The 27,898-nt window shown below is 41.2% G+C and overlaps 1 protein-coding gene across 4 annotated transcripts in view; it reads right to left on the minus strand.

The window, feature by feature from the left end:
* Positions 1-27,898, minus strand: part of robo3 (roundabout, axon guidance receptor, homolog 3 (Drosophila)) — a 179,492-nt gene that overhangs the window by 64,316 nt on the left and 87,278 nt on the right. For 3 of the 4 annotated variants that reach the window (XM_088620025.1, XM_088620026.1, XM_088620024.1), the window contains one exon: positions 2,004-2,330. In XM_088620025.1, the coding sequence (XP_088476151.1) occupies positions 2,004-2,330 (327 nt within the window). Of the gene's footprint in view, positions 1-2,003; positions 2,331-22,871; positions 23,575-27,898 lie in introns of those variants that run through there. The other variant, XM_088620027.1, reaches the window with a different exon arrangement.

The raw sequence follows: 27,898 nt of genomic DNA on the forward strand, positions 1-27,898 counted from the left end.
AAATTTAATATATTTTATGTATAATTTATAATCAAAAGACCATAAATACTGTTTTTTCTATGACCCAGTAACTACAGATTTCAAACTTAGTCACCCTTAATAACATAAACAAACATTCATTCTTAGTTCTATTTTTCATTAATCTACTTGCCTTTTAATTAAATTTAAATAAATCTTCAGTACATATAATTAAAATATTTTACATTAAGTAATCTGTATTTAATATTAAAATCTGTATTTTAAAAGTGCCATTATATTTTGCAATTACATTTAGGGTGATTCATTAAGAAAGCTTAGTAACAAACCAAAGCTCACTTAATTTACTGTTTACAATTTTAAATTACAAAACAGGTAATTTAGACATTAAATTTAGGTATTAAAAACAAATTGCTTAGCTACACAGTCATAAACATAATTTTCTAAAGTCAGTGCCGCGAAACGAAAACAAAACGCACTGTAGATTAATCATCTCTGTTCTGTGATTTCAATCACTGCTGCAAAGTCTGCTATGTTGGCTTTTAGTTTATCATCTTGTCATTAAGTTTAAAAGATGAGCGATCTGTTCTGTCCTGTCTCTGCACCTCTGTCTGACATTCCTGATTCAATTGGTTAATAGCAACACAGGGCTATTATTTGTAATTATTATTATTTATATCTGTTCTTATGTTCCCCCTGTTGGTTTACAGCCCAAGCAAACAGCTCCCTGCTAAGCTGGCTATGTAGTTCCTGTGATGGAGGGACAGGCCAGCGAGAAACAGACAGCAAGGCAGCCAGACAGTGTGACAAACAGTGGAAACATCACTTCTTACAGCCCAGCACAGCTGGCCAGCAGTATAAAGTATATGGGGTGGCAGTGATGACACAGGCAGTGCTCTATGTACAAGATCACTGCAACCTGCTCTGGGTGATGCCTATAACTGCAAATGGAAAATTCTTTTTATTTGTGATACTTTGCTTGTCTGTCCTTTTCTTATCTACTCTGACAGCACTTAAAACACAGATATAAATAACAAGAAGATGAAAGCTTATGTGTATCTGACCTACTGCCATTTAGATAAATAAGTTATAAATAAAGGCAGCCTGTACTCAGGTCTTACTCTCCTTGCTCTATCTGCATTCCAGATGCTAGATTATGTATTTTCATGCAACATGCATATTCTAATTTGGAGGACAATGCATATTATAATTCCCAGGAAACAGCATAACTTCCAAGTTTAGAATTCTACTGATTAGTCTTGCAGAAAATAACTGAAATCCTTCCTTAGGGATCTACACTAATATACTATTACTGATATCACTACATTAAATCACTGATATAATATTAAAGGCCTGATCAACAGATCATTTGGAACTGGAACGTTCTGAAAGCATCTGTGTCATATAAATCAATAAGGAACTTATCTGCTCCCCTCAAAATGTAGACTTAAGTGTATAGTCTATTAATTCTGCTCTGGGTGAAACCCAATTTATCCTTACAATATGCAAATCTGCAAAGGAATCGGGCACTTTTATCCTAGTTTCCTACTGCTGTGACACCACACCTGACCACAGTACAGTACGTGTGTTTAAATATCCTGCAATATTTCCTTAACATTTTTAGGGCTGTGGAACACATAGCCAGAGGGAGGTGGGTTCAAGTCCCCAATGTCCCCCCCGTGCTGTCTCTGGAACAAGATGCTTCACCCCCTTTGCACCAGCTCGTCCAGCTAAATGAGCACCAGTACTCACCTGGCCCAAACCGCAGTGGCTGTCCCATCCAGCGGGAGTCTCCCCGCACTGAGCTCTAAAGGAACAGGGCCGAGCTGCAGGCCCTACAGTGTCTAACATAAGGACCACGGTGCTACCATACTCCAGTGGACTCGTGCACAGTGGGAGCACGCAGGACCATTCAAATCCTAAGCGGAAGACAAATGCCATACAGAGCAGAGGCGGAAAGCGCAGCCTTCCACAGAGCCCGGGCGACGCGAGAACCGGGAAAGGAACGAGGGCGGCGGTGGACCTACTGGCGACTTCCAGCGAGGCGTTGCGGCTCACAGCCTCCCCCAGGTAGTTGCGGGCCACGCAGACGTAGACGCCCTCGTCGGGCTTGCTGCGCCGGCCGTGGATGATGCGCAGGAAGAAGAGCGAGCCGCTGGGCAGCAGCATGCGGTGGGAGCGGGGGTCGTCGCGGTCCGTCTCCACGCGCTCGCCGTCCTTGTACCACTCCACCGTGGGGGCCGGCCGGCCCTCCGCCTTGCAGTTGAGCGTGGCCGGCTCGCCCTTGGACACGATCAGGTCCGAGGGGTGCTCCACGATGTGGGGGGGCGCGTCCTCGAGCCGCAGGCGGGAGCCTGCAGGACGAGAGGGGGGGGGGGAAGGGTCTCTCGGTTAAAGGCGGTCGCTCGTTGACGCCCTTGACCGGGCGGTTGTTTGAAGTCAAGCAAAATAAGAGTAAAAAAAAACATGAAAGGAGAGAATTCTGTCCGTAAACATAAACCTGAAGGAGAACCACTTCATACTCCTGGTTTACCTCTTCAGACAAATGTTTTATTCATGGCTGTTTTCATATGTAAATATTTCTAGAGATGTAAACATCTGTTTCATTTAGGGAAAGCTCAATTTAATTAAAGCACTGTCTCGGTTTGGGGCAGAATCACTGCGTCTTCCAATAAAGTCTGTTGATGTCATATGTGACCCATTTTGGGACATGACAGACCACGGCCTAAAATACATTTCTTACAACGGGGATCAGAGAAGATGCTGCATCAGAGACCTTTCAGTGTGAACCACCTACTGTGTTTCTGTCCTGAATTACAATTTCAAAATTCAGTACACACCCAATTACCCAACTGGATTTGAATAAATGAAAAATTCCAAAAATGGGAATGTTATTAAGCGGTACTGGTCAAACCACACAATTTGAATGAGGAAGATTTCAGCTTTCAGTGGCTTTGTGATGCAAATAAACAAGTGATGTAGAAAACCAGCAACACTTGAATAAATAACAGTAAAAACAGATGCTTTGATTTTTCTCTACTGCCCTTGGCCCAATATACATTGGATAACCGAAACCACATTTGTGATGCTGATTTTTATCAAAGGAAAGAAAATACCTCATAACATTTTGTACGAAAGACATGATTTACTTCCTTTCTAAAAAAAGACGGTAATCTTTTTTTCCTTTAAGGTATTAATAAAGACAGAATAAGAAGACAGGCAGGAGGAACTGTAAGAGCCAACATTTCTGTGATCTATTATTTTCAGAAATTGAATCAGAACACATTTCTTTGTTTCTTAAAGAATAGTTAAGCCAGTTATGCCATTGCAGCGATATCTTGGTAGGAGACAGTTCTATAGATATGACAATGTATAATTGTAAAACATTCAGATGGTTTTGAAGAATTTTCAGCCATCTGAATATTTCCTTGTTAAGTTGTCATTAGGACACAAAAGCTACAGTAGAGATATAAATAGGGTATTGATATCTCTGTAGGGGCAGGCCTGATAGATTTTAATGTGGGAGTAGATTTTGCAAGCCTGCGTTTGCCCAAAATCATACAAAACCTTTCTACAGGGGGCTTGTTTTTAGCTGGGAAATGAGGAGGCAAGACCAGCAGAGTTCAGCTAATAGCTTTCAGGAGACACATATAGAAAGTGGAACAGACTTTTGTTGGCAGGGGGTAGGTTTGGAGACCCAGCAGGACAAGGCGCTGAGAGCAGCTTTATAAATATTACAGGCCGGGCTGCGAAACTTGCCCAAGTGGAAATGTTACACAGAGGTTTTTAAAGGGGAATAGACTCTGGAAACTGAGCTAATCTGTTTGCAGTGTGGCCACAGGGTACCACATCACCTGGACTCTGAATCAGGGCAGGGGAGCAACAAAACAACAAAACAAATTGAGACTGTGTGAAAACGTGTGCCAAATACTGTATGGGTTGTTCACTTGTGTTTCCTTTAAGGAACCCATTCACACCCAGGAATGTTAATGGAGAAAATTAAATTAAAGGATACAAGTCCTCCTGCTCTTAGAATGTTCCTAGCTTGATGTCATGCTTGGTCATTGGCAGAGTTGTGTGTCTGTAAAGCGCACCTCAGCGTTTGTCTACCAGTTAAGGGTTGTCTGCCTTTGAACTCATTAGTTCAATTTTGAACTGTTGAACTCATCAGTTTCCATCATGCTAGGTACACCAGAGTAAAGGTGCCCACTGGACAATATGTAATAACTTTGGCAATATATAAGGATTGTACTGCTCGTGCCAGGCCATCAGGGCTGAATGAAGCTGAGAGGCGGAGCCAGGCTGAAGGGGTGGGCAGTTGTACAGGGAAATAACCTGAGACTACGACCACTGGAACAAAGAAGAGAGAGGAGGGCAGCTATCCCATGTAATACCAAGGGAAATTGCACCCAGACCCACGCGGATAAACTATACTGAACCAAAGCAGACTGATTGTGAGTTGAGATATATACAGCTCCCGCAAGCACATTTTTAAGAATAAAGACAATGCTTTCAATTTTACCTTAATCCTTAATTTCCTTATTTTGTAATGACACAAAGCACCAGACTGTTTATAAAGAAATTACAACCATTCAGTAGTATAAGGCATCTTAGAAATTTGACAAATTTTAGCAGTTCCAAAACTTTGAGAAAAGCGCCTCGCAGGGATCTGATGATCTTTTTGGTACAGTTTATGTACGCAACATACCTTTTATTTTTGGTATTGTCTTGGTTGCTGAAATCTTTACCAACTGCAATGTGTTTGAAAAATGTTGACCAGTATTGAGCACTGTACTCAAGACAGGATTGCATTAGTAAATTATATAGTATCACCGTAACATCCCTGGACTAGTACTAGTATTAGTAAATTATATAGTACGACTGTAACATCCCTGGACTTCAGTTCAGCTGTTCTACTATCTTTAATAACAACTACCTTACTACACACTGTACAGCATTTACTTACTTGTGATATAGCTCTATATTGTATTTACTTACTGTACCTACTGTATAGCATCTTTGCTGGTACATCATCTCAAGATGCTTCAAAATAAAATAATCAAAAGAGACATTGTATATACAAAATGTAAACAGAATTAAAAGCCGGGGTATATAAATGACTCTTAAGACAGATATTGCAAGTGGTGACTCATTTTCAGGCCAGGTGATGATTCCACGGTGCTGGAGGTACAACAGGAAGCACATCTCCCAGTGCGTGGAGCCTCGTGATGGGAACTGAAGGAAACCCAGTGTCTGAAGACACTGCAAATGACATGCAGATGCTTAAGTCCACTGATGTTCACAGGAGACAAGGCATTAAAGCCCTTAAACAATCTCATTCTGAAATCTGTGGAAAGCCAATGCAAAGACGCCCAAGCAGGCGACATATGCTCAAGCATTGCTTTTTTAAACCAAAATCGATCTAGCCGAGTTTGTGAATGTACTGCAACATGTCAAGATCACGTTCTGGATACACAAGCAAACAATGCACTAGAACAGTCAAGCCTGGAAGCTGTATTCACTATTCTGCATGGTGCGAGCTGTGTGTGGATACGTGCAGATTGACTAAGATGAAAAGAATACACTTGATTAAGGTATTTGATGGATTCCATTTGAGTAACCATTTCAGATAGCTGCAGAGGAGAGACTGCATGAAGCACTGCATGCAGATTTGGACTAAGCTAGAGAGAACATACAATATTCTTGGAAGCAGAGTCACAAGATGTTATCTGACTGGATTTTATCAGTTTTACATTGAAAACACAATTGCGTTGAACTGCAGTCTGTTCTAGAGTGCTGTTCAGAATATCCAAGTATTCTGTTAACCCATACTGCCTGTATGTATCAACTGATGAGTCAAGAAATCACACTGATCTTATTGTTAGACAGGGTGTGGAAAAATGACATAAATAGGCTGTTCTTTTCCCATCCATTTGATATTGTACATTCTTAGTTGTGCTTTTGAATGCATACATTTAAAAATCTGAAAGTCATTTGTGCCAAGCAGAAAAAAGTACTCTGAAGTCATTCATCCCAACTATCTGAATATTTATGTAATTAACTCTTCTGAATGCCTGTTCTTTCTTGATATTTAAACACACACACATAGACATTCTGGAAATGAAAGGGATAGGGACATCAGATCTTGTTTTTCACTTTCACTGGCCCATTAAAAATCTGCCTTTCTCTTAAACAATCTCTGAGCAAGGCCCGGTGTCACAAGCATACAGCATGTGAGAGACACCCGTTAACATCAGACAACAAGCACACTCTCACTTACAGACACCCATGGATCCTCCCCTTCAGAAGCACAGGAGGAGGGTGCAGAACAAGACACACATGGTATAAAGGGACCTTTTCCACAATACAGAAGGTTTTTCTCTAAAAACAAAACAGCACAACTAACAGCCATTGTCCCTGTTTTATGTAAATCCCCACAATGAAAGCTCTTTTCGAATGCAAAATCAGTCCAAAGTTAAGAAAACCTTCCAGCGTTACTGTGTCGGGGCTTCAGATCAATTCTGAACATGGTTCCACCAGAATGTAATGAGATTGATGGTGGACTGAGGCTGGTAATTGTACTGAATCCTGTAACACATTTGCCATAGTTACACCCTTCCAAACAGGGCAGCTTTTGAGAAAACAAAGCCTAACTCCCTTCCCAGCTCTGCAGACTGCTTTCCAGCCACCGCCTGAACCTAATGGGTATGCTACAGGCATTTCAGAGCAGGAGATAAAGGAGTGAAGGGAAGCATGCAGAAGCAGCAGCCGAGCCCAGTTTGTGCTGTAACGAAGATAGCAGTAAACCTGAATCGAGAGACAGCGCAGTGCTTGCAGTTCTTTTAAGTTATTGAGTCAGAGAGGTGACCTTGCTGTAACAGGCAGGAAGCACAGCACAGCACAGCAGATGACTGCAGCTGCCAGCTTGCTCTAAAACGCCGGTGTCACTGGGGCTGGAAGCAAAAGCTGCCAAAGCTGGCTTTTCAGAGCTAAGCAGATTTATTTCATTTTTACAAAACGGGGTGTTTTTTCCTTCCCTCTCCACTCACACAAAACCACAGCAGGCACGACGGTTTGCAGCGCATGGGGCTGAGGGGCCGGGCGCACGTGTCATTTAGAGAACACAACGCATCCTGCTATAAATCCATGGGCCTACCTGTAGCCTACAAATCACTCCACACTGTACATGATTTCACCTATCGATCGGCGTGCACAGCTGTGGGCGGATGGATCTGTACATCGGTCAGACCTTCCACTCAATGGAGAGCCGTTTTAATCGTGTAAACTAAAATTTAAAGAAAAATAAGACGCAGAACAATAACATTTCACGACCTTCTTCAAGTAACTAATAGTAAAGAATCACCTGCTTTCATGACCGAGTAAGGCTGCATATTCAAATACAATGTTATTGAAAATTTTCATTCCAAGTATGATAGCCAACACTGCCAAATCACTCGTTACTAATGCTTCTCCTTGTTTAACTGGTATTGTTCTATGTGATTTGAAACTAGATGAGCTAAAGGCAAGTGAATTTTTGAGGTGCTGACTGTCAGATGCATATGTTTTGAGTGTTGGTGCTTTCTCTCTTCTGTGATCGGGCTCTGGAGTCAGGGTGCCATAGTTGGGTATCTCCTTGACAACAGTTCCCAATCCCCTTGGAGAGGTCAGGGGTCAGTTTAATGATTGCTAATTTTTTAAGAGCCTGTAAAAGGAACCTTTTCATCCCCCAAACTTTCACTGATTACCACAGACAGCCCTAGTTAATATAAACCCAGCTTTCTGCTTTGTAACTCACAACAGCCATTTTCCATTGGACAATATTATATTCATCTTTATTCACTGGATTATATTTGTAAGCTGTGATTTAATTCATTTATTCAAACAAGCATTGGTCCTTAGGTTTCTGTCGGGATGAAGACGACCGACAAGAGCAGTTGTTTCAATAGGGATCCAACACACACCCCTGACACCCGAGCTCAGTCAGTATGGGCTTGGTAAACCCTGAAATGGCTCCTTCAATTTCAGTCATTAAAAAATAAATCAAACCACCCCTCTAGAACCTCATACTCCCCTCCACCCCTCGCCCCTCACCACTGCTCACGCAATTTGTCTGTGGCTGTAAAGCCCTTTTCAGATTGTAATTCCAGTAAATACAGTTGCTATAGATATAGCATCCAGTTGAGGGAAGGAGAAAGGGAGAAAAGAGACTAGAGAGAAGGGAGGAGAAAGAGGGGCAGAGAGAAAGAGAAAGGGTACAGAGGAATGACTAACTTTCCTTTTTTTACCCTCATCTGCAATTCTTTTTACAAACCCCACCCCCCCCCCACCCCCCGCCTCCGTTAGTTGTTTTACAGCCTGCCTTCTCTCTTCTTCAGTTGAAGCCTAGGAATTGATTTGCAAATGCTGCCTTATTTCCCTAAGTGAAACTGGGAGAAAAAGAGTGGAGATTCTACCACCAACCCCCCCCCCCCCAACGACCACCACCTCAATCCCATTCTTTGACACTGCTGCTGACAACAAAGGGGTACTTGCATGAGAATAACAAGTACAGGCCATAAAGCCATGGCCTTTACAATTAGGTTTCTGTTAAAGTAGGGAAAAAACGGGCTGGCCGCATTCAAAAAGGAAATTATTTGGCACAGTTTTGCACTAACACAGTGTCTTTGCTGGAGGTCTCAGTGATTGGAGGAGAAAGAAAAGAGTCTTGTAAAGAGATTAACAAAACAGCTTCAAAACTTTCTGTCAGCTCCAACGTAACATTGACACCTGAGTCCTGTCAGCAGCCTGGATACATTTTGTGTGAGAAATGAGGAGACGGCAGAAACAGGTAGAGAAAGAAAGTAGGAATCTCCTCAATGCTCCAGGAAAAGAAATAAAATCATAAATTAGTGTCAGGTAACATTAGCAGACACCAAGCTATACCGTAAGGAAGTGTTGCAACTCTAGCGTTATGCAAATGTGATGGCCAAACAAAAAATGCTTAAACAGCATGGAGAAATGATGTTGCGAGTCAACAAGGATTGTACTTTGAGGGCAATTCTTGGTGATTTACAATGTCTCAGCCTTGCCAGATAAAAGAAAGCTTGATCATGGGGAGTCAAGCACAAGTATTCAAGAACATTCTAGAATGAGCATAGAATGTTAATGTGGTTGCACACCCAGACGCTGTAGACTAAAAGGGGGAAAATATTTGTTAATGTGATGTCAAACTGAGCTTTTGCAGACAAATTAGAACGTCTAAGAAGTTAACAGAACTTTACCAACCTAAACTCGGGGCTCCAGAAGCTAAAATGCTTCATAATAATAATAATAATAATTGCTTACACTTATATAGCGCTTTTCTGGACACTCCACTCAAAGCGCTTTACAGGTAATGGGGACTCCCCTCCACCACCACCAATGTGCAGCATCCACCTGGATGATGCGACGGCTGCCATAGTGCGCCAGAACGCTCACCACACATCAGCTATCAGTGGGGAGGAGAGCAGAGTAATGTAGCCAATTCATAGAGGGGGATTATTAGGAGGTCATGATTAGTAAGGGCCAATTGGAAATTTGGCCAGGACACCGGGGTTACACCCCTACTCTTTTCGAGAAGTGCCCTGGGATTTTTAATGACCACAGAGAGTCAGGACCTCGGTTTTACGTCTCATCCGAAGGACGGCACCTGTTTACAGTATAGTGTCCCCGTCACTATACTGGGGCATTAGGACCCACATGGACCGCAGGGTGAGCGCCCCCCACTGGCCCCACTAACACCTCTTCCAGCAGCAACCTTAGTTTTTCCCAGGAGGTCTCCCATCCAGGTACTGACCAGGCTCACACCTGCTTAGCTTCAGTGGGTTGCCAGTTGTGAGTTGCAGGGTGATATGGCTGCTGGCTTGACGCTATGGATGCTACATGACGCCGTTGTGTGAGGAGTCTTTTATCTGTTTTTCCTAGTCGAAGAGGTTTTTGGGTCTTTCATCGGTTTTTTCCCCGACTGGAGAGGTTTGCTGTCTTAGTTCAGTTCGGAACCACAGGAGGTGAGTGGTTAAATCTCAGTTACAACATAGTGTGCTCAAAACCATATTTACATGAGTGCCCTTGGAAAAACAAACAGGCAAACAAGTCAACTAACTACTCCAACTCCAAATCTGTTGACATTGTGACAGAAATGTCTTTTCCCCACTTTGCAAATAACCTAGAATTTTTTATTACCCACTGTCAGCAAACAGTGGCACAATCCTCACACAAAAAGCTGTATTGTTCCTGAAGCACCATGAGCACATTCTTCATTGTCACTGCCAGTTCCTGTGAAGATTTCAGGTGGAGAGATAAGCACTTGAGTGCTCCAGCACATTTGAAATCGTTTACCAGGCCTTTGTTTTTGCTGCCTTATCTTAGAAAACCTTGAGGTGCTCTGCACATAGAAAAGGTGCTTTAGGACTTGAAGGCCCACAGCTTAAGCCTTTTCCCCAAGCATTCACAATATGCCATTCAAGGAAATCTTATTGGCCCCAGGTAAAGTACTTCTAAAGCAATTTAAGCATTAACAAAAAAAAGGCTCTCTTTAAATTGGCTGAAGTAGCAAGGAATTAACACGCAAATCTTGTGATTCTTTTTTTTGTGTCACACAAGCGAAGACAGCACGTTTTACTCGCTTGACAGACCTGTCACTTAAATTTGCAGATTACGCTGCCACATGTTCACCACCCTTTTTTTAGCTTATTAACAATAGTTCCTAATGCAAATCAGTATCTAGTTTTAATTACTGTAGCCCCTGCAATAGGACTGGGGATTCGATTTGCCATGTCTCTCAGCAATGGAGCTGTGCGGTCGACAAAAACAGCACAAACACCCACCACAGGATCAGCCCCTTGCTTCTGAGAGCCCTGGGGAGAGACTGTCAATACAAGAGCCTGACGTTATACTATGAGACCCATTACATTAGCATAGCCTGTGTGTGTGTGCCTGGTCTCAATTTCAATTGGGTGTGCTGCAATATGGACAACACCAGAAACCTCAATGTCTTGTCAGTAATGCAGTTGGAACCAGAAACCATCAGCATCACGCCTTTACATATAGATAAAGCAAAACATCAGGAGCAACACTTTATGTGCTGAGCTTTGAAATGTCTGGAGACATTAAGGTCCGTATGATTAAACTGAAATCACATTAAATGGAAATTACAAAGCACAACAGCAAGCCCAAAGCAATGCATGTTGGACTTTGAAATGTTTATAGATGTTCCATGGGAAGAAAGTGAGATTTAGGGAAACCCTGAGGACCTCCCTGTTCCAGAATCCAATAAAGTAAGAAATAAGTTCTACTGTTTCAACAATGAATGAACAGGCCAAACATATCTTCCTCTCCCATGACATTACACACTTTAAATGCAGGCCCCGTGCATACATCATCTCGAAAAGGGATTGTAACCAAGGCATGTGTACGCCCCGCTAGGGTTTGTCAATCCAAGTGGGGGAGCATGAATAACATATTGTTGGTGTGTGTGCGACAGCGGGGCTGCAGCCCAGCTGTAACGTGTTGTCTGGGAGGCTGTAATAAAACCCCTTGGGCGCAGAGCTAATAAAAGTCACCGGGAGAGAGGTTCAGGGCCGGGGAGCCGGCTGCGACAGAACACAGCTGGGTGGAAGAGCAGACACATCCTGATCGGGTTGCGGCCGCATTCCGAGGAATTAGCCACAGCAGAGCACCCTGAGCGGGGCACATCCTGTCCGACGGCCTGCGGGGAACAGGAAGCCGGGGACAGGGCGAGGTGGATGCCGGCCTCGGCCGGCTCCTCCGAGGCGCGACCCTCGACGCTCCGGAGTCTCACCAGACCGCGCCACGCGAGGGGACTCCACAAAGCCTTCCACTTTCACGGTTCTTTATTTTTGTTTCTTAACACGCACCTGATGACATGACATTTTTCCAGCTCTTATATGAGTCTGGATCTTTAAGAAAGATAATGAGCTGATTTGTTCTGATGCTGGCCAGGCTACCGCAGAAAAGGTCAGAGGGCATTTACAACTGTATCGCAGCTGCACACACGAATATTCACTCAATATCCAGACATCTGCAGGAAAAGGTAGCTTTTTATCTTTAAGATGCTTAAATATATGCAGCTCTAGTATCTTTCCATTTATTATTTCTTGATCTTGATCCGACAGATATCCTCCATATGCCCAAAGCTGAATATACCCAGAGCAGCAAAGGAAACCCACAGAGCCTTTTACACAAACTAAGAACTAAGCTGTGTTTATTTTGTCTCTCTTAAGAGTGACCCACAAAGTTGCACGATGATTGAAACAAACATCACAGGCCAGGTCCTTAAATGCTCACTCTCTAATACGAGTACCAATATCACATTGTTGTTGTCCCTCCATTACACTGTCTGACAACCCTTTTATTCTGTCTTGTCCACAGAATATGTTGGGAACACGTTTGTTAATTGCGGGACGCTACCAAATTTGCTCTCTGGTGAAAGAGGTTGAAAATTCCATTAATTTAACACCGACTACCACAAGTGGCATTGTGTTGTTGTTTTTTTTTATAACTGGCTTAATGCTATGTAATGAAAAGAATTTTTAATGAGAAACTGCAGCCTTATCCAAATGAAAATACTCCAGTCACCATTGTTCTCAAATCTCCACAGGGTGTAATTACCTTGTAACTGCAGTCCTGAGATCCCTGTGATAACAGACAATCTGCAGTTCAAGCACAGAAGCTCTGTCCGGGCTCTGTGGCTGCAGAGGCCTGGGTGGTTTGGGCTATCTGTGTGGCTGTAGCAGTGCAAGCAGGGGAAGAGGGGGAAGTGGTCTAGGGGCTTGTTCACTCTCTGCCTTCTCTGGAGTTTCCCAGGCGTGAGCTAGATGCTAAGGACGTTTCCTTATTTTGTTATCGCAGAAGGAAATGAACAAAACGCTGAGGAAATTACTTCTGTGAAAGACAGAAGAAGAAATAATCCCCGCTCCCACCCCCCACACACACACACCCAAGAGCGTGTCTCTGTTTTGTTTCTGAGTATTAGTGATTAGTGATTAGACCCCCTAATTCCCCCTAAATTCCAGCGAGAACCTACATCCCTGGCTCGACTCATGCTGATTTGAAAGTGAGGTGGAGGTACAGTAGATGTCATTTCCAGTCTACATATTCATTTAATCACAACGACGTGAAATCTTTAGACATTAATTAATTTTAGAATAGAAAAACATAGCTGTGAAAATTCGAATTGAGACCCATTTATGAATACAGAATTGTGGATCATGTTTAGAAATGTGTATTTGCTATACGTGCATATACAGTACACACCATATAGTGCTCTATATACACCATTTTCTGTACTCATATATACAAACATACATCTAACATTTAAATATTGCAATTCATCTATGAAATGCAATGCAGTAAATACCATAGTAAAGAGTCCTTATAAATTACCAGAATGTGTTGAAAATATTTAATTTTCACTACATTTTCTAACACAGCTAAAATGCAACTGACAAAACAATTAAGGAAGCGCCATATTGTTAAAGTGGAAATGATTTATGATTGATCAATACAATCGTTGAGCACTCACCGATTCTCCAGCAAAAGCAAAACTGCGAGAATACATCTTGCCATGTCTGTTGGAGATGACAAGCTGTCTTATCAGAGATTTAACAGATGTTCTGCTGCCAATTTGTTGTGTAATTAACAACCACTGATTTAAAGAAGCAGGGATCAGAATTCTTCCTGAGAAATGACTTGGGGTTATACTGGTAATTCCTCTACAGATTGGACCAGGGAGCACCTAGGAATTCCAAGATAACACCCTCTTATCTCTCTTGATAAAAGTGCCTGAGGACTGCTGGAGTTTATTACTGGGCACTTAAAAAAATCTCCAAACTCCCGTGCCTCTTAATATGGTGTCAAAGCAGCTGAAGAGGCTTGTCCACGACAAAGGAAAAATTCTGTAACCAACACAGCCACACAGATAGGACCAGCCATCAGGAGTGCTGATGCAGTAATCCACTGAAAGTACATGCTGCTCAACACCCACTTTTTGACTTGTGTGTGGGGTTTGGGCAAGAAGGAGGGGTTCATACTAAAAACAATCCAGAAAAGGGGAAAAAAAACTAAATTAGGTCTTGTAAGAGCTCTGTGTTCTGAGATACAGCATGAAAGCAGAGCCTTTTATGGTTTTCATTCAGGCTGCAAGGCAAAAGATATTTAGAAATATTAATCTCAGCAATTAAAATTAAAATGCATTTTTTTTCTATTCATGAATTTTTTAGATAGCAGACATTCCTGAAAATTTACATCTTCATTTTTCTTTCTTCTTTGAACTTACTGCAACATTATAGACTCTGCCACAGTAATTTCTGATCTTTATCAAGGCTTCCTAGTGCTTTCTGTTAATGTTCCAGCAAACACACTCAGTAAATAGGAACGATATTATGAGACTCGTGAAGGCAGCTCATTTCGGCAGTTCTGCAGTACGTGAGGGATAAAATGTTGAGAAAGAAAGACAAAAGTCAGCATTTAATTATAAAGGGGTATATAAGTGCTCATCTTAATGAAGATGAGTCACTGAGGAAGGACTGGAGCCTTTCAGAGCACAGTTCGTAAGGAAGTGCCCATATGTCAATATGGCCCATGTTTGAGGTGTCCTTTACAATCCAGCTCGAAAGGAACGCCAGCAAGTTCAGCAATGTTGGCTGTGCAGAAGCCTGGCTGCAGTCTGCCGGACCCGGCACCCTGCTGAGTGCCGCCTGCCCCTCTCCCCTCCCTCTCTGCTTCGCACACTTCCCCAGTCCTGGCACAGCCTCCCCGCTCTTTAAGTGCGTCAGACACTGCCGGCGTCCCCTGCTCTCCGATACAATCTGGAGTCTCTGCTTGAATCCCTGGCAAACTTGCTGGGGGTTGAGGCAGGGATGGGGGAGAGGGGCGACTGACACCGCGGCGATGCTCTCCTCAAACTCATCTGTCTCCGAGAGGCTGTCTCTATTTATATCAGCACCTTGAGCGCAGACACCGCTCATGCCCACAGGTCAAAAGACACCCTGGCTCACATATGTTCTAAACTCACGGCACATGGTGAGCAATTTATTTCTATAGACGCAGCCAAACATACACATACACAGGAACACGTACTGTACAAGACTCGGGCACAGGGATAACTAATGCAAAGCTGGAGGTGAAAACCCCTTATGTGTGGGACATTTTATGTTCTGCATATCCATGCGTGTGGGTGCATCCTTTGTGCCGTGCTTGTGCACAGGATATTTTTGTCTTTCTGTGAGACTTCTCTTTTGCGCCGCGACACTGTCTGTTTTGCAGTCTACCCGTGCGTGTTTAATATGTATGCCAGTGTCTGCTCCACTCTATCTGTGCCTTTGTCTCAAAGCATTCTCTGCCTGTCTGCATCTGAATATTTATTCCTCACTGCTGCCTGTTTTCCATGATCACTGATGATGCACTGTATCAGCAAGAGAACTAGGACAGCTTGCCTTCACATCACCGTAGGTAGATTCGATAGTGTGCTGTGTCTGTGCCTGATTTGGTATCTGCATGTTTTTTTCCGTCCTGTGGCCCATTTAATTAACTTTAGCTGCAGAAAAAAAGCCCGTAGGAAAATGCTAATTCCCACAAAAAAACACAGAAAATGTGCCATGATGTATTTTAAAATTGGATTAGTACTTCACTGCTGATGAATCAGCACTAGCCTTAATTTAATAATTGTTGCATGGATTTACAATTTCCTTTTTATTATACTTTCCTAAATAAATAAACTTGAAGGATATCCTCAGAAGGATTCTCTTGTCCTGCACAACATTATTAAAAGTATTAACATGTAGCAAAATGTTGCTGTGCAATTACAAGTCTGCTGCAAGATTTTCTTCTATTGCATTAGGATTCTGTAAAACAAAGCACAGCATTTTATTGCCTGCAAAATCATTTGGATATTTTTTATGAACCCATCTTTATATTATCAGGTGAATAACCTAAAAACTGATGAGAAATAAATTAAAATCCTAATTATACAAAGCCAAAGTTCAGCAAACTGTAACACCTTCCCACAAGGAAACACAGAAAACAGTATATTTTGCTCCAGTGCAGACAAACATGACAGATTTTCAAAAGCCCAGAACAAGAACCGTTCATGCTTTCACACTCACACAGGGCATTTTTCACACTTACACCAGTCAAGGGGTCAGACAGATTTGGAAATAATAAGTGTGTCCAAAGATCAGGAACCAAGTTCTGCTAGTTTCTGGCTTTTTTTAACACCCCCGGTGAGAGGACCAGCGAAACCTTCCCATTTCTACTCAGACAGCAGCCCACGCACACTCCCCTTATTACTTCCTGCTGTGTTTCCCCAACACGCTTCACGCCTCATAGCCACTGGTCGCACACAAGCATGGAGAACATGATCACTCTGCCCGCTAGACCAGCAGAGCACCACTCCGGCATTCCCATTCCGGGAGTTCAGCCTGCAGCTACTTACAGCTCTCTGCCACTGCCCAGCTCGTGGCTCTGCTGTGGAGACAACACCGTCAGAATCCAAACACACCTCCAGCCTAGAAGCCTCACCACACTCAGCTGTGCTGAGCTGTGCATCAGGACATTCACTCTCTGGTTTCAACGTGCAATGGTGGCGGTCTGGAGAACTAGTTAGGCACCTCTGACCACAGGTGGTTGTTTCACATCCTAGCGGAGAGCCATCCTTTACCTAGATGGCCCCAAGCCACCCAGCTGTATGAAGTGGTATCAACTTTGTTTACCTTACAAAACATGCAATAAGATGATTATTCAATCATCTTATTCGGCCTACGAAATTAATGACGGTGCGGTTTGATTGACTTCTCTGAAACTATTACTTAAACTTCAGTTTTGTTTTTAACCGTTTTACAAGCCTTGACAAGGTTTATAGTTTCATTTTGATGTCTACTGTCCTAGACGGCCTGTGGAAAATCTGTTAGCAGGGGCTGTGCTCAGTGATTAGAATTCTGTTCCGAGAAACAGCAGAGGCAAATGTTTTGTCAAAATTGTTTCTGTGTGCCAGTTCTTGAAGTGGAGCGTTCAAAGAGTGAGAGTGTTGCTGAATGAAGAGCCCTTAAACCCATTTGCCTGGGCACTTCATACGTTCAGCTCCTTTTGTGCTGTTTTCACATTACTGGAACACAGACGTGCTGAAACCATAAAACAAGAGAAGCGTCTGTAAAAACAGGGGAAACAAAGACCCGTGCGCAAAGCAAAGAAAGAACTATGACTTTTGTCTTTTTTGTTTCTGTGCGTCTTTTCTAAACAAAAACACCAAAGATGTAACTAACATGAAACAAAGACTCAAGTAAAAAAAATATGCATGTCAATGAAGACCACCATTAAATGGGAGAGCCAAATTAAATGAGATTTAAATTCAAGACTTTTATTGATATTAAATTTCTAGATATTGCAAAGTTAACTTAGGTTTGAGATAGCTCAAATTTCTCAAAAAACTGATTTAGATATCTCGCTTAACTTGATTCACGTTATGTGCTCTGGTCAGGAATACAGAGGACTCTGTATTATCATTTGGAACAAATGCAAACAACCATTAATCTGTCCATGACTCAGTGACACATACTCTGGAGATTGATGATGCTGCATTGTTGTTTCTGGACTCAGGACAGACAGCCATGTCAAACAGTCGAGGGTTCAAAGGTTAACTAGAGTGCTCTGTCAGCACCAATGGTGTACAGAGCTGTTCTGTGTCTCTTAAACGTTAAATTGCATGCCGCTTATTTATTTGGTTCTGAAAGAAACTTACTTCTGTGTAACTCACAAATCCACAATTTTAAATATATACAAGTCAGAAACATCTTACGCTCTAGCCACAGAAAATATAGATTCTAGCAATTCAATTATAACAATAACTACATTCTGTTCATAATGACTCCAAAACAAGAAAAATGGGATTCTTTTGTTTTCGACATAAACTAAGTATATAAATAATGTCAAAACTAAAACAAATAATAAACTTTTACTTCTCTTAAGAGAAACTATAGAGTGCAACCTCTAATCTATTTTTGAACTAGAAAGATTTCCAAAGCAAATGCTTTACAATAAAATAAAACAACCTTCACAATGGCCAGCATTATGTGGAATGTAGGCAAATTTCCTTTAAGGCCTAAAGTATGCTGAGAGATACAAGTTAAGCTTTATAAACTGAAGTGCTTAACATTTTAAGTGCACAAATATACATTTACTCAACCAGTATATCTGGACATATAAATACAAAAGTTAATTACTAATGCAATGTATTGATGAGACAAATGACTTTACTGACATGTTCCCCAGTGTATAGCTGACACTGAAGCAGGTTTGATAAGGAAAGAGAGGCCCCTCAAGCAGAAGAGTTATGTTTGTTCCCTGGTTTATTGACTACCACTTAAAGGTCCACTTGTTTACACAGCAGCTGAAAGAAGTAACGTGGTCTTAGGATTTAGGAGACTCATCTGTATGATACATTTACCAGCCATATTTAAAGATTGTTCTTTCAAGGTAATGACATGCCCACAAACAGTAATTACAGAGCGTTGCGCAAACACCACTGGGAAAGGCCTTGTCTGTAATAACCAAAGTCCTCTGAGGTTACTGTCTCGACACAGACACGACAGAGTTTTCGCAGTATCACTTCCTTGCAGAAAAAACAAATCTGTTCAAAGCAGTACGGTATCACTCTTTTAGTGTAACACCAAAGTGTAACATTGGTTACATCACTGTGCATTTGTGCAGAATTTCTTTTATGCTGCTGGCAGTGTTGTATTTGTATGCGATTCCTCCATTTATCTTATTTTACATATCTGCAGGACTGTTCTCAAGAGGAAGCAGAAACCCTTTAATTAAGGGAGGCCCCACTCCATCTCCAGCCAGCGGTCATTAGTCTTGGGAAAGGCAATGTTTCAAGTGCATCAAAGATCATTTTGATGTCTGTTTTGCAACAACTGTATCTTAATGTCACTTCACAAAAACTCCAACATCCGCCTCTCTAGGTCAAGCACAGAGTAGGAAGACACTTGTGCAATCCCTTCCTCAAAGATATTATACAGTAAAAGTCTGGGAAAAGTCCCACAGACAGACAGGAAATCGCAGCAGGCAAGTAACAAGTTCTAATTATAATTTCTTAATGGTTTTTCCAGCAATATGAATGACCTCGCATACTAAAAGTCAGGAAAGCTACAGTTCTAAAAAGTAACATCAAAATGAAAAATGCTGATTAGTTTGTCTGCATTTCTTTATTGTCTGGGAAGCTTTAGAATTGCATATTTTAATGGACGGTTTGGTAGTCTTTCATTCTCCCTTCGTAAAGGTAACAGTCAAAACACATTTACTCCAAAAAGCTCACAAGTCTCTTATCAAGTGAGAACTGGCAATAAAAACAACTGCAGCCACTAAAAATCCCTGGCAGGATCTTGGGACTGTTGCTTCAGGGACCTGGGTGAACTGTGCTCTCACACCTTACAAAAGGGAGCTGCATCTTTTGTACTCCTCGATCAACATATTTTAATGCTAAACAAACAGAAGGGCCCACTATACCTGCAACTGGAAGTGTTTCCAATAAGCATTAAGAATATAAGATGGGGGGGGGGGGGGGGTGAAGTTATGTTTGAAGAGAGGAAAGCAACATTAAAATGCATTTCTTTTTGAATGTCTGCAGGGAAGAGTCATTAGAAGCTAAAGAAATGTTCAAAGTTTAACAAGATGAAAAATATCCAAGAAAAAAAACACATAAGCAAAATAATTGGGAAACCACAACGTAATCCAATCTGTAGCAAAGTGAAGGACTGAAAATAATACTTCTATATACCACATTGCATTAGGTACATTTTTCTTTGTGATGTGAAAAGGGCTGGAGAAAGTAATTTGTTTCTGTATTTAACAGTAAAGGATGTTTTTTTCAGTAATCATCCTAAACCCCCCCCCACCAAGTTCCACTTCATTTAGTCTATTGCTGTAGCCTTTGTGAAAACATAACTTTAAGTTAATGCACCCATTTCTTATTTCTAGTACAGTACTACAAGTCTACAAGCACATTGCAGAATTATCATCACTATTATTATTGTGAAGATCTAATGGTTAAAAAAATTCTAATACATCTAGAGAGCTGGAAGCAAGCAGCACAGTCTGTGTGGAATTTATCTTATTTGAGCATCTGGACCCACTGAAGGATTATTTCCCCAGATGTTGTGAGCCAGTGGATTACAATGTTTACTGCCCTATAAAACAGAGGCAGAGCCATTGCAGAATGGTACCATTACCAGCCCTTCCACTCTTCAAAACTGCAAAATCTCAATAATCCCTGCCAAACATGTGAATGGTTAAGGCAATCATTAATGGCTTGAGTAAATGCAAAATCACAACATGCTCCAAATACTGCGGGCACAAATTCCCAAAGACCGCGCTGTGTGTATGTGGGATGGGTGGTGATGGGGGTGATTTAGGCTTAGGCTGATTCCTACATATGGAATGTTACAAGTACGAGCAGACTGAAAAGACCCTCCAAGTCTGTTTGGAGGCTTTTAATTAAGATGAATGTCAGAATTCTAAACAGATGATTTTTTGAATAAAATAAAATTTCACTCTTTGTATACTTATCAAAGGATTTAGGCTTGACTTTATTTGAAAACACGGGAAAGCTAGCAGTGTTCCTACATATCCTATGATGAGCTGTGGGAGGGTGGTGTTTTGAGGGAGAAAAGACATTGCATCTTTGCCCTCACTGTCTATGTGTTTATTTATGGCAATCTTGGTGCAGTTTATACACACAGCCATCTTTGAAGTCGCTTCACATTCTGAGAGAATCAGTACTTCTGCGCAGCACACCTGTTTACAGACAGCGTTTCAAAGCTGGTGGGTTTTTTTTTTGTATAAGGCACACCACAGCAGTTCCTTCAAAGTCACAAATATCACCTGGGAAAACAAAAACATTTCTGCTCCCACACCATGGATGACCCCAAAAATACAACCCCCATCCTCATAAAGGGAATTCCGCTCTCCTGAACAGTGCAAGAGCTAAAGATACCGCACCCTATGTCAGGGAACAACCTTTCCAAGCAGAGGTCAAAACCAACTGTTATCCTTAACCATCCTCTTACTAATCATTTGACACCAGCATTCACAGGCTTGGAATCTTGTCTCCCTTTCAACTTCCAGAACAATGAAGAGTCACTGCGGCTGAGAACAGTTGTCATGGCTCAGTCCTAGGATATTTATTTGCAGTTTGAAGACACTGCGTTGCCCATACACAACATACCGCTTGCCCAGATGCTCTTTGAGACACGGTCCCATACGAGTCAGACCTACAAATTTCTCACAGTTTATTTACTTTATTGGAGAGCTAAATGTAAAAATGAACTGACAGAGCAACATGCCTCTATTAATAGTCAGGCAAGTAAAAAAAAATAATGACAGTCTAACCGAGCATTACCAATATCCATCAAATCAAAAGCAAAGAAAACCCTTACAGTACTGCTTGGAAAACTACAAAAGCCTCATTTTGGGCAACTTATAAGTTTCTTTATCCTTTGCCTTTGGCGATGTTCATATAGAAGTGCTTTGCCAACAGTGGAGACATCTGAAACACATTTAAACTGAAACCTAAGGAAGTGCGATGCATACCAATATACTGTCTATTTCATTAATTACCATATGGGAGCAATCTGTGATCTGAGAAGAATTTTAAAGTTTAGTGGGTTTTTTTTTTCCTTTGTCAATGGTTTAAATAAGCACAAAACAAATGAAGTATAAATTTTACATTTTTAAACCTAAAAAGGAGATATCTTTAACACAGCCAATACACACTCCGAATGACTAGAAGACAGTCTTACGGACAATCAACAGAAGATGGGACAAATAGGCATACAAATAGAATAGGTTTGTGCTTTGATGTCATATACTAACATTTAAAATCTTATTTCATAGTTTAAGTGCACACTATGGTATCGATGACAATGCAAAAACAAATTCACTTCTATGCATCTGAATGTGCTTAAATCTAAATAATGTTAAACCAGATTCAGTAGAGGGGAAAGGAGTTACTGTAAGTGCGCTAAAACTAGCAGCGAAGGATTATACCACTACCTTACAATGATCTCCAGCTGGAGCTTGTGCGAGCTACGATAGTAGAAATATTGAATACAATAACAATAATCTACATTACAAATATTTTGTGCACATTACATAAATATTAAAAGAGAACTAGATACATTTTAAAGCATTTAGAATAACCCTTCAACACTTACGCGGAGATAAATCCATTCCTATACCATTCTTATCTAAAATAAATGTGTCACTATAGTAACTTTTGTTCCGGTAGCACAGTACAATGTGACAAGCGGAAAAGTTCAGTGGGAGTAAAAAGATCATCAAATATGACAGCCCTTGCTCGCTTAATTATTATCTTGCACAATCTGAAAGATCTGTGTAAAATGTTTCCCCGTTCAGTCTTCTACATTTTCCTAACCATTGAGACGTTTTTAAGATGATTGTCTTACCACACAGCTCTTACGCCCAAAGCCTATGCTGCCCACAACTCAGTTTATTATCCTCACGAAAATAACCTCAAGGCTTCTACAGAAATGCCTCAGGTCTGTTTAAAAACCTATTGGTCTTCTATAGGGCGTTTTTGTAAGGGACTGGTCCTTATTCTTTCTTGTTGTCAGGTTGCGTATGCAGTCGTTGTAAATGCATCCATCAGAGGTACACTGTACGGTAAATGTGTAATGATTCTATACATTTACAGCTATATTGATCTGAATTTCAACATTTCCCCCATGCCTACTGAGATTACATTAATACCTGTTCGCGCATGTTTGCTCAATCTCACTTATCCGCAGTACTGTGTTTTACAGTACCCATATTGTACGGACCATTCACCGTTACCAACTTACCTAAAACCATGCCGACCAGCGCATACGAGAGCAGCAGGGCATCCCACGCGAGATGGAACACCATCGCGCTCTCCCGGTTAGTGCTCGCCTTAGCTCTTCTTAACGCACTGTCAATTCCACCCAGATGTGCGTCGTGTTATCCAAGCCGACGTCCACGGAAATAAGAAATATCCAGATTCAGCAGGCAGGAGCACGGGTGTGGGGACAGGCAGCGCTCGAATGAGATTTCAAGACGACGAACCCCGCACCGCACAACTTTGCAAACTCCGCTCCAGACCGAGTCAATTTCTCCCGCAGAGACAGCAGTAGCATCACCACCACACCGACTCCGCACAAGCAACGCGCAAAGCCATTATATTAAGAATTACTTTCCGCCCGCTGTCCTGCCGCTCACCGAACAGTATATCCTTTTTGGGACAAAAACAACAACAACAACGACGAAAGTAGCAGATCCAGTATATCGTATTAAAGAAATGCAAAAAGCACTTTGGTGTATTTCATGAGTTATCTTCACTGGTGTAATGCTTTGGCTAAGAGTTTCTACAGCACTCGCATTGATCTCTGTGCAGATTCCGGCCAGCAGCGAGCGACGTGCAAGTGTGTGAGTGCTTAATTCGCGATGCTGACTTCCAGCCAGCCCAACAGCCACCTCTCTCCCCTCGGCTCGTCCCTGATTTGAATGAGCATAACTAAATTACTATGAGATCCCACTACCCTGTCTCCGGAGCGCGGTGTCATTGCTTAAACCCACCCCTAACCATCTCCCCAGTCAGAAATAAGTTTTTTTTTAAAGGGACAGTGATGAGATCAATATACCCTTCAATGGCTGAATGGTGCAACAATTGCTTATTCCATAAAGTGCGCTCACGGGTTAATGGCAATAAATGGTTACTCCTGCTAATAATAATAATAATAATAATAATAATAATAATAATAATAATTATTATTATTATTATTATTATTATTATTTTCTTAACAGACACCCCTAACAGATAAAAACGCAAAAACTAAGAACAGCCAAATGAGGTTTAATAATAAGTTAAATAGGATGGCTTCAATTTAAATATATTAATTTAAGACAGACAGTAATAACTTTCTATAAATCTATTATGAATGCAATGAAGGTTGACAGTTTTACTATGCTGAGGTACATTACCATAAAGCAAATCAATACAATTCATAATTTGTAGTCCAGCCACAAACGCGCAAAGTCAGCATAGGTTGCATTGTCACTGTTTTTTAAGTGGAAGGTCCAAGTCCTCTTCAGAATAAAGCACTTTAAAACAGAATAATTTCCTTCTGGTGGGATGTAATGTTTTGGATACTCTTCAACAACACAGCCTTGGATAATGACACAAAGAAATCAAGACAACAACTTGCTACAGCTTTATGAAAGGAAAAAAAAAACTTTGTAGAAAAGTTGGTCATGTCCAGTTTGTAAGATGATGGTGATGGGCTGTTTAAGCGAATGTCAACCAGCGCTTTGACCCTTGTGTTACTTATAAAACAGCAGCCCTGCACCTGATGCTGGAGAGAAGAATTAAATGATTTGCAGCTGACAGGATGGCTGAAGTTCTGATGTTCATCAGAATACGAGCCTGTTTTCTCCAGCGGTCCAGCTATCAGTCTTTCTACCTTGCAGCCTGATGTTGTCAGATGTCAGAAGCTGAGCAAGGCTGGGCCTCCTGGTCAGTGCTGGAATGGGAGACCTTCAGGGAAAACCAGGTTGTCGTGGGGGGTATTGGCAGACCAGTGGGTGGCGCTATTCCATCTGGACCACAGTTTCCAAAATTAGCTACCCCAGTATGGTCACTGTGCACACCGAACTGTAGGAGGCGCCACCCTTGGGATGAGTAGTTAAAGCAGTGTCCTGACTCTTTGGTCATTTAAAATCTGTGGCACTGCTCATCAGAGTCAGGGTCTTAACCCAGTGCCCTGGTTAATTTCACTCTAGGCTGCAACTTGACCTCCCTAAACGTCACCCTTCATAGCAACTAGTCAATTCTATCTGCTTTATAGCCACATAACAGTGGCCACGTGTCATCCGTGTGGGGGCTGCACTTCAGCAGTGATAATATTCCTCCTAAATGCAAGGCAATTTGAGATAACAAGTTTTATGCAGTGTAAGTAGAAGACCTTTCTAAAACAGGCAAATCATTTAATAATACTAGGCTCAACATTAATCATATTAGATGTATAAAATCGAATAGGGTGGCTCAGTGTTTGGTGTTGCTGCCCCGCAGCACTGAGGCCCTGGGTTCAAATCCTTAGGTTTCCTCTGGGGGTTTTGGCTTTGTCCCACATGCTGGTAGGTTACTTGGCTTCTGGGGAAATTGGCCCTGGTGTGAGTGTGTGTGCTTTTCAGGGTGTATCCCACCTTGTGCTCAATTCTTCCTGGGATAGGCTCCAGGCCACCATGACCCTGAACTGGATTAGTGTTTAGTGAAAGTGATGATGGGTAGAAAACCGAATGTTGCTGCTGGGACATGGTGGAGCTATATTGATGCAAAATCTCAGTTTCATCTTGGCTACAGTGCCTGGTTTCATTTTATTGTCAAGTGTGAGAATGTCATGTGTGCTTTATGATACAAGAAGCTCAACAGAAGGAAGACTTTGAACATTAAAACTCAACGCACTGCAGAGAGAATACAAAAGTAATCCATTGTGATGAGGCAAAACTGACTGGGGGAATTAATGTGATGTATTGGGACAGGCAACAAACATTGCTTTTACATTTATAAGACATAACACATTTACAAAAAGAAAACACTGAACAAAACGATATGGGTATTCTCATATGCTGGAAATTTCTGAGGGTTTGCATGCTCTTTTCAAAGTACTGTAGCTTGATATTGATGTGTAATAAATGAACTATTAAAGATGTAAATCATGGTCAAAAGCTGTATTATTCTGAATGGTTGCAATGGACACTTCTGCACTTGACCTAGAAAGAGCTGTCTGAATTATCTGAGGTACTGTAAAGGGATTCTGAAGAATTACATGGAAGACTCTTAAGTAATGAGTGCCAAGAAGTTAAAGTAGCATATGCTTTATTCCATACAAACACCTGTTTAAACTAATACTCGCTGGTCTCTTGGTGAATACCCTTGATGTGGCCCCATGACCAGAACCAGCATTTAGCTTAATAGCTCCTACTCGTACATCAGGCAGGCACTTGTGTTATTGTTTAAATTAAATGAGGACATGCCATGGGAATTATTGCATTTACAATATGACCTTTTATTGGACTCCAGGTTTGGATAACTAGTACAGCACGACTAGACTGTTAAAGGGTTTCGGTGTTCCACAGCGGCCATGCTGTTACAGATATTTTATGTCATTGTTCCTTATTAAGTTATTGTCTAATTTTTTAGCAATACAAAAAAGGCACTTTTAATGGTTAAAATTACGTGCCAGATGTTGTATATTACACGACATTATCTTCATTTTTCACAATTCAGGACAACCACTGCATAGCTTTTGTGACTGAAGTTAACTGTTTAAGTTTCCTTTTTTTAAAGGCTGTATTAGAAGGATTGATATACAATATACAATTACAAGTACTAGTAATCGTAAAAGCTTTGTGTAACTAGATCTCACACTTGTTATACCACCTACCAAACCCCGTCTTTTGTTCCTTTCTTTTTTACATTCCAAGAAGGTATTTCTCTACTTTCATGCTTGTATTTCTAGATGTTAGTCAAGAAGATTAAGTTTGAGACTGCAGTAAGCCACATTACATGAACTAAAGTAGAGTGGTGGTGGGGCAGCATTTAATATGTGCTGTTTCTATTAGTCAGTTTTAGTTATGTCTGGAAAAATCTTAGGATTTTTTTTAGGGTCTATTGAATTAGAATGCTGCAACTATTAACACAAGACATCCTGGTCATTTTTGGTCTAACCCTTACCCAAGTAATAACTCAATTTGGACAGGCACTTATTCTAAACTTTCCCCATCAGTAAAGCAAGTAACAGTGATTTAAATGCAATTACATATTTAACCCTCACCTCCATTAATCATGCCCGGGCACTAAGTTTGCAGAAAAGCAGGCAGGAGGGCAGAGAGTGAAAGACATAAGAATAATGAGAAAGAACTAAAGGAAATTGAGTACAGGAGACCAATGTGTTGACGGCTTTTCTCTCTTTCTCTGAAGGACACCAAGTCTCAGCTCGGATTGCAGTCTATTGATTACTGTAGATGCATTCTTCAATCCAATAGTCATACTCGTGTAGAAGAAAAATCTATTTTTACAATATGGTAATTAGACGAATGGCTTAATTCATTTAATCATGTTTGCGCCGTAAATATAACGTGATTAATTACCCACAGGTCCTGCCAATCATTTAAACAGACAGTGGAAAGATGCATTTGGCTAAATGAAGTATACAAAGCATCTGGTGTGATGATTGTGCTTATCGGAAGAAAAAAGTAATATTATTTGCACTTTTAATTTAAAGGTGAAATCAAATATGAAGGGAAGATCTGATTAACTGACATTTGTGAACATTCTGGAAAACAGAGGAAAATAGTGATGGTGGTACTGCGAGCAAAGGAAGAGGGAAAATGCTGTAAATAAAGGCAGGTTGTTGCATCATTTACTGAGTGCAATGGAGTAACCTGCAAGTCTTAAAACTGTCTGCAACTATATACTACTCATTTGAAAAACATTTTGATGACATTTAGTTGACTTATTGTACTATATTTGTGATCCTGTGTTGAATAATCTATAACATCTAAAATCCATTTACTAATGGGAACCAAAACATTTAATAAGTAAATCCCTCCAGCAACACAGTCCGGCCAGAAAATCATCTAAAGCTGTTTTACGTCAACCAGGTCACTGCCTCAGTGGTATATCAGCTCACTGTATGGTCTTCATGGTTTTAATGCTAATGAACGCTGCAACAACAACGCTTTGTAATATTCCGTGTTTCCCTAAAGTGCTAATTAAGAGTGAAAAGGAACTCAGGGTTGCCTGTCATTTCATTTGAAAAGGCAGGAAGTAAAAAGGAAAGCACCGATGTCC

The sequence above is a fragment of the Lepisosteus platostomus genome, chromosome 25 (assembly GCF_059453375.1).
Source record: "Lepisosteus platostomus isolate fLepPlt1 chromosome 25, fLepPlt1.hap1, whole genome shotgun sequence".
NCBI lineage: Eukaryota > Metazoa > Chordata > Actinopteri > Semionotiformes > Lepisosteidae > Lepisosteus > Lepisosteus platostomus.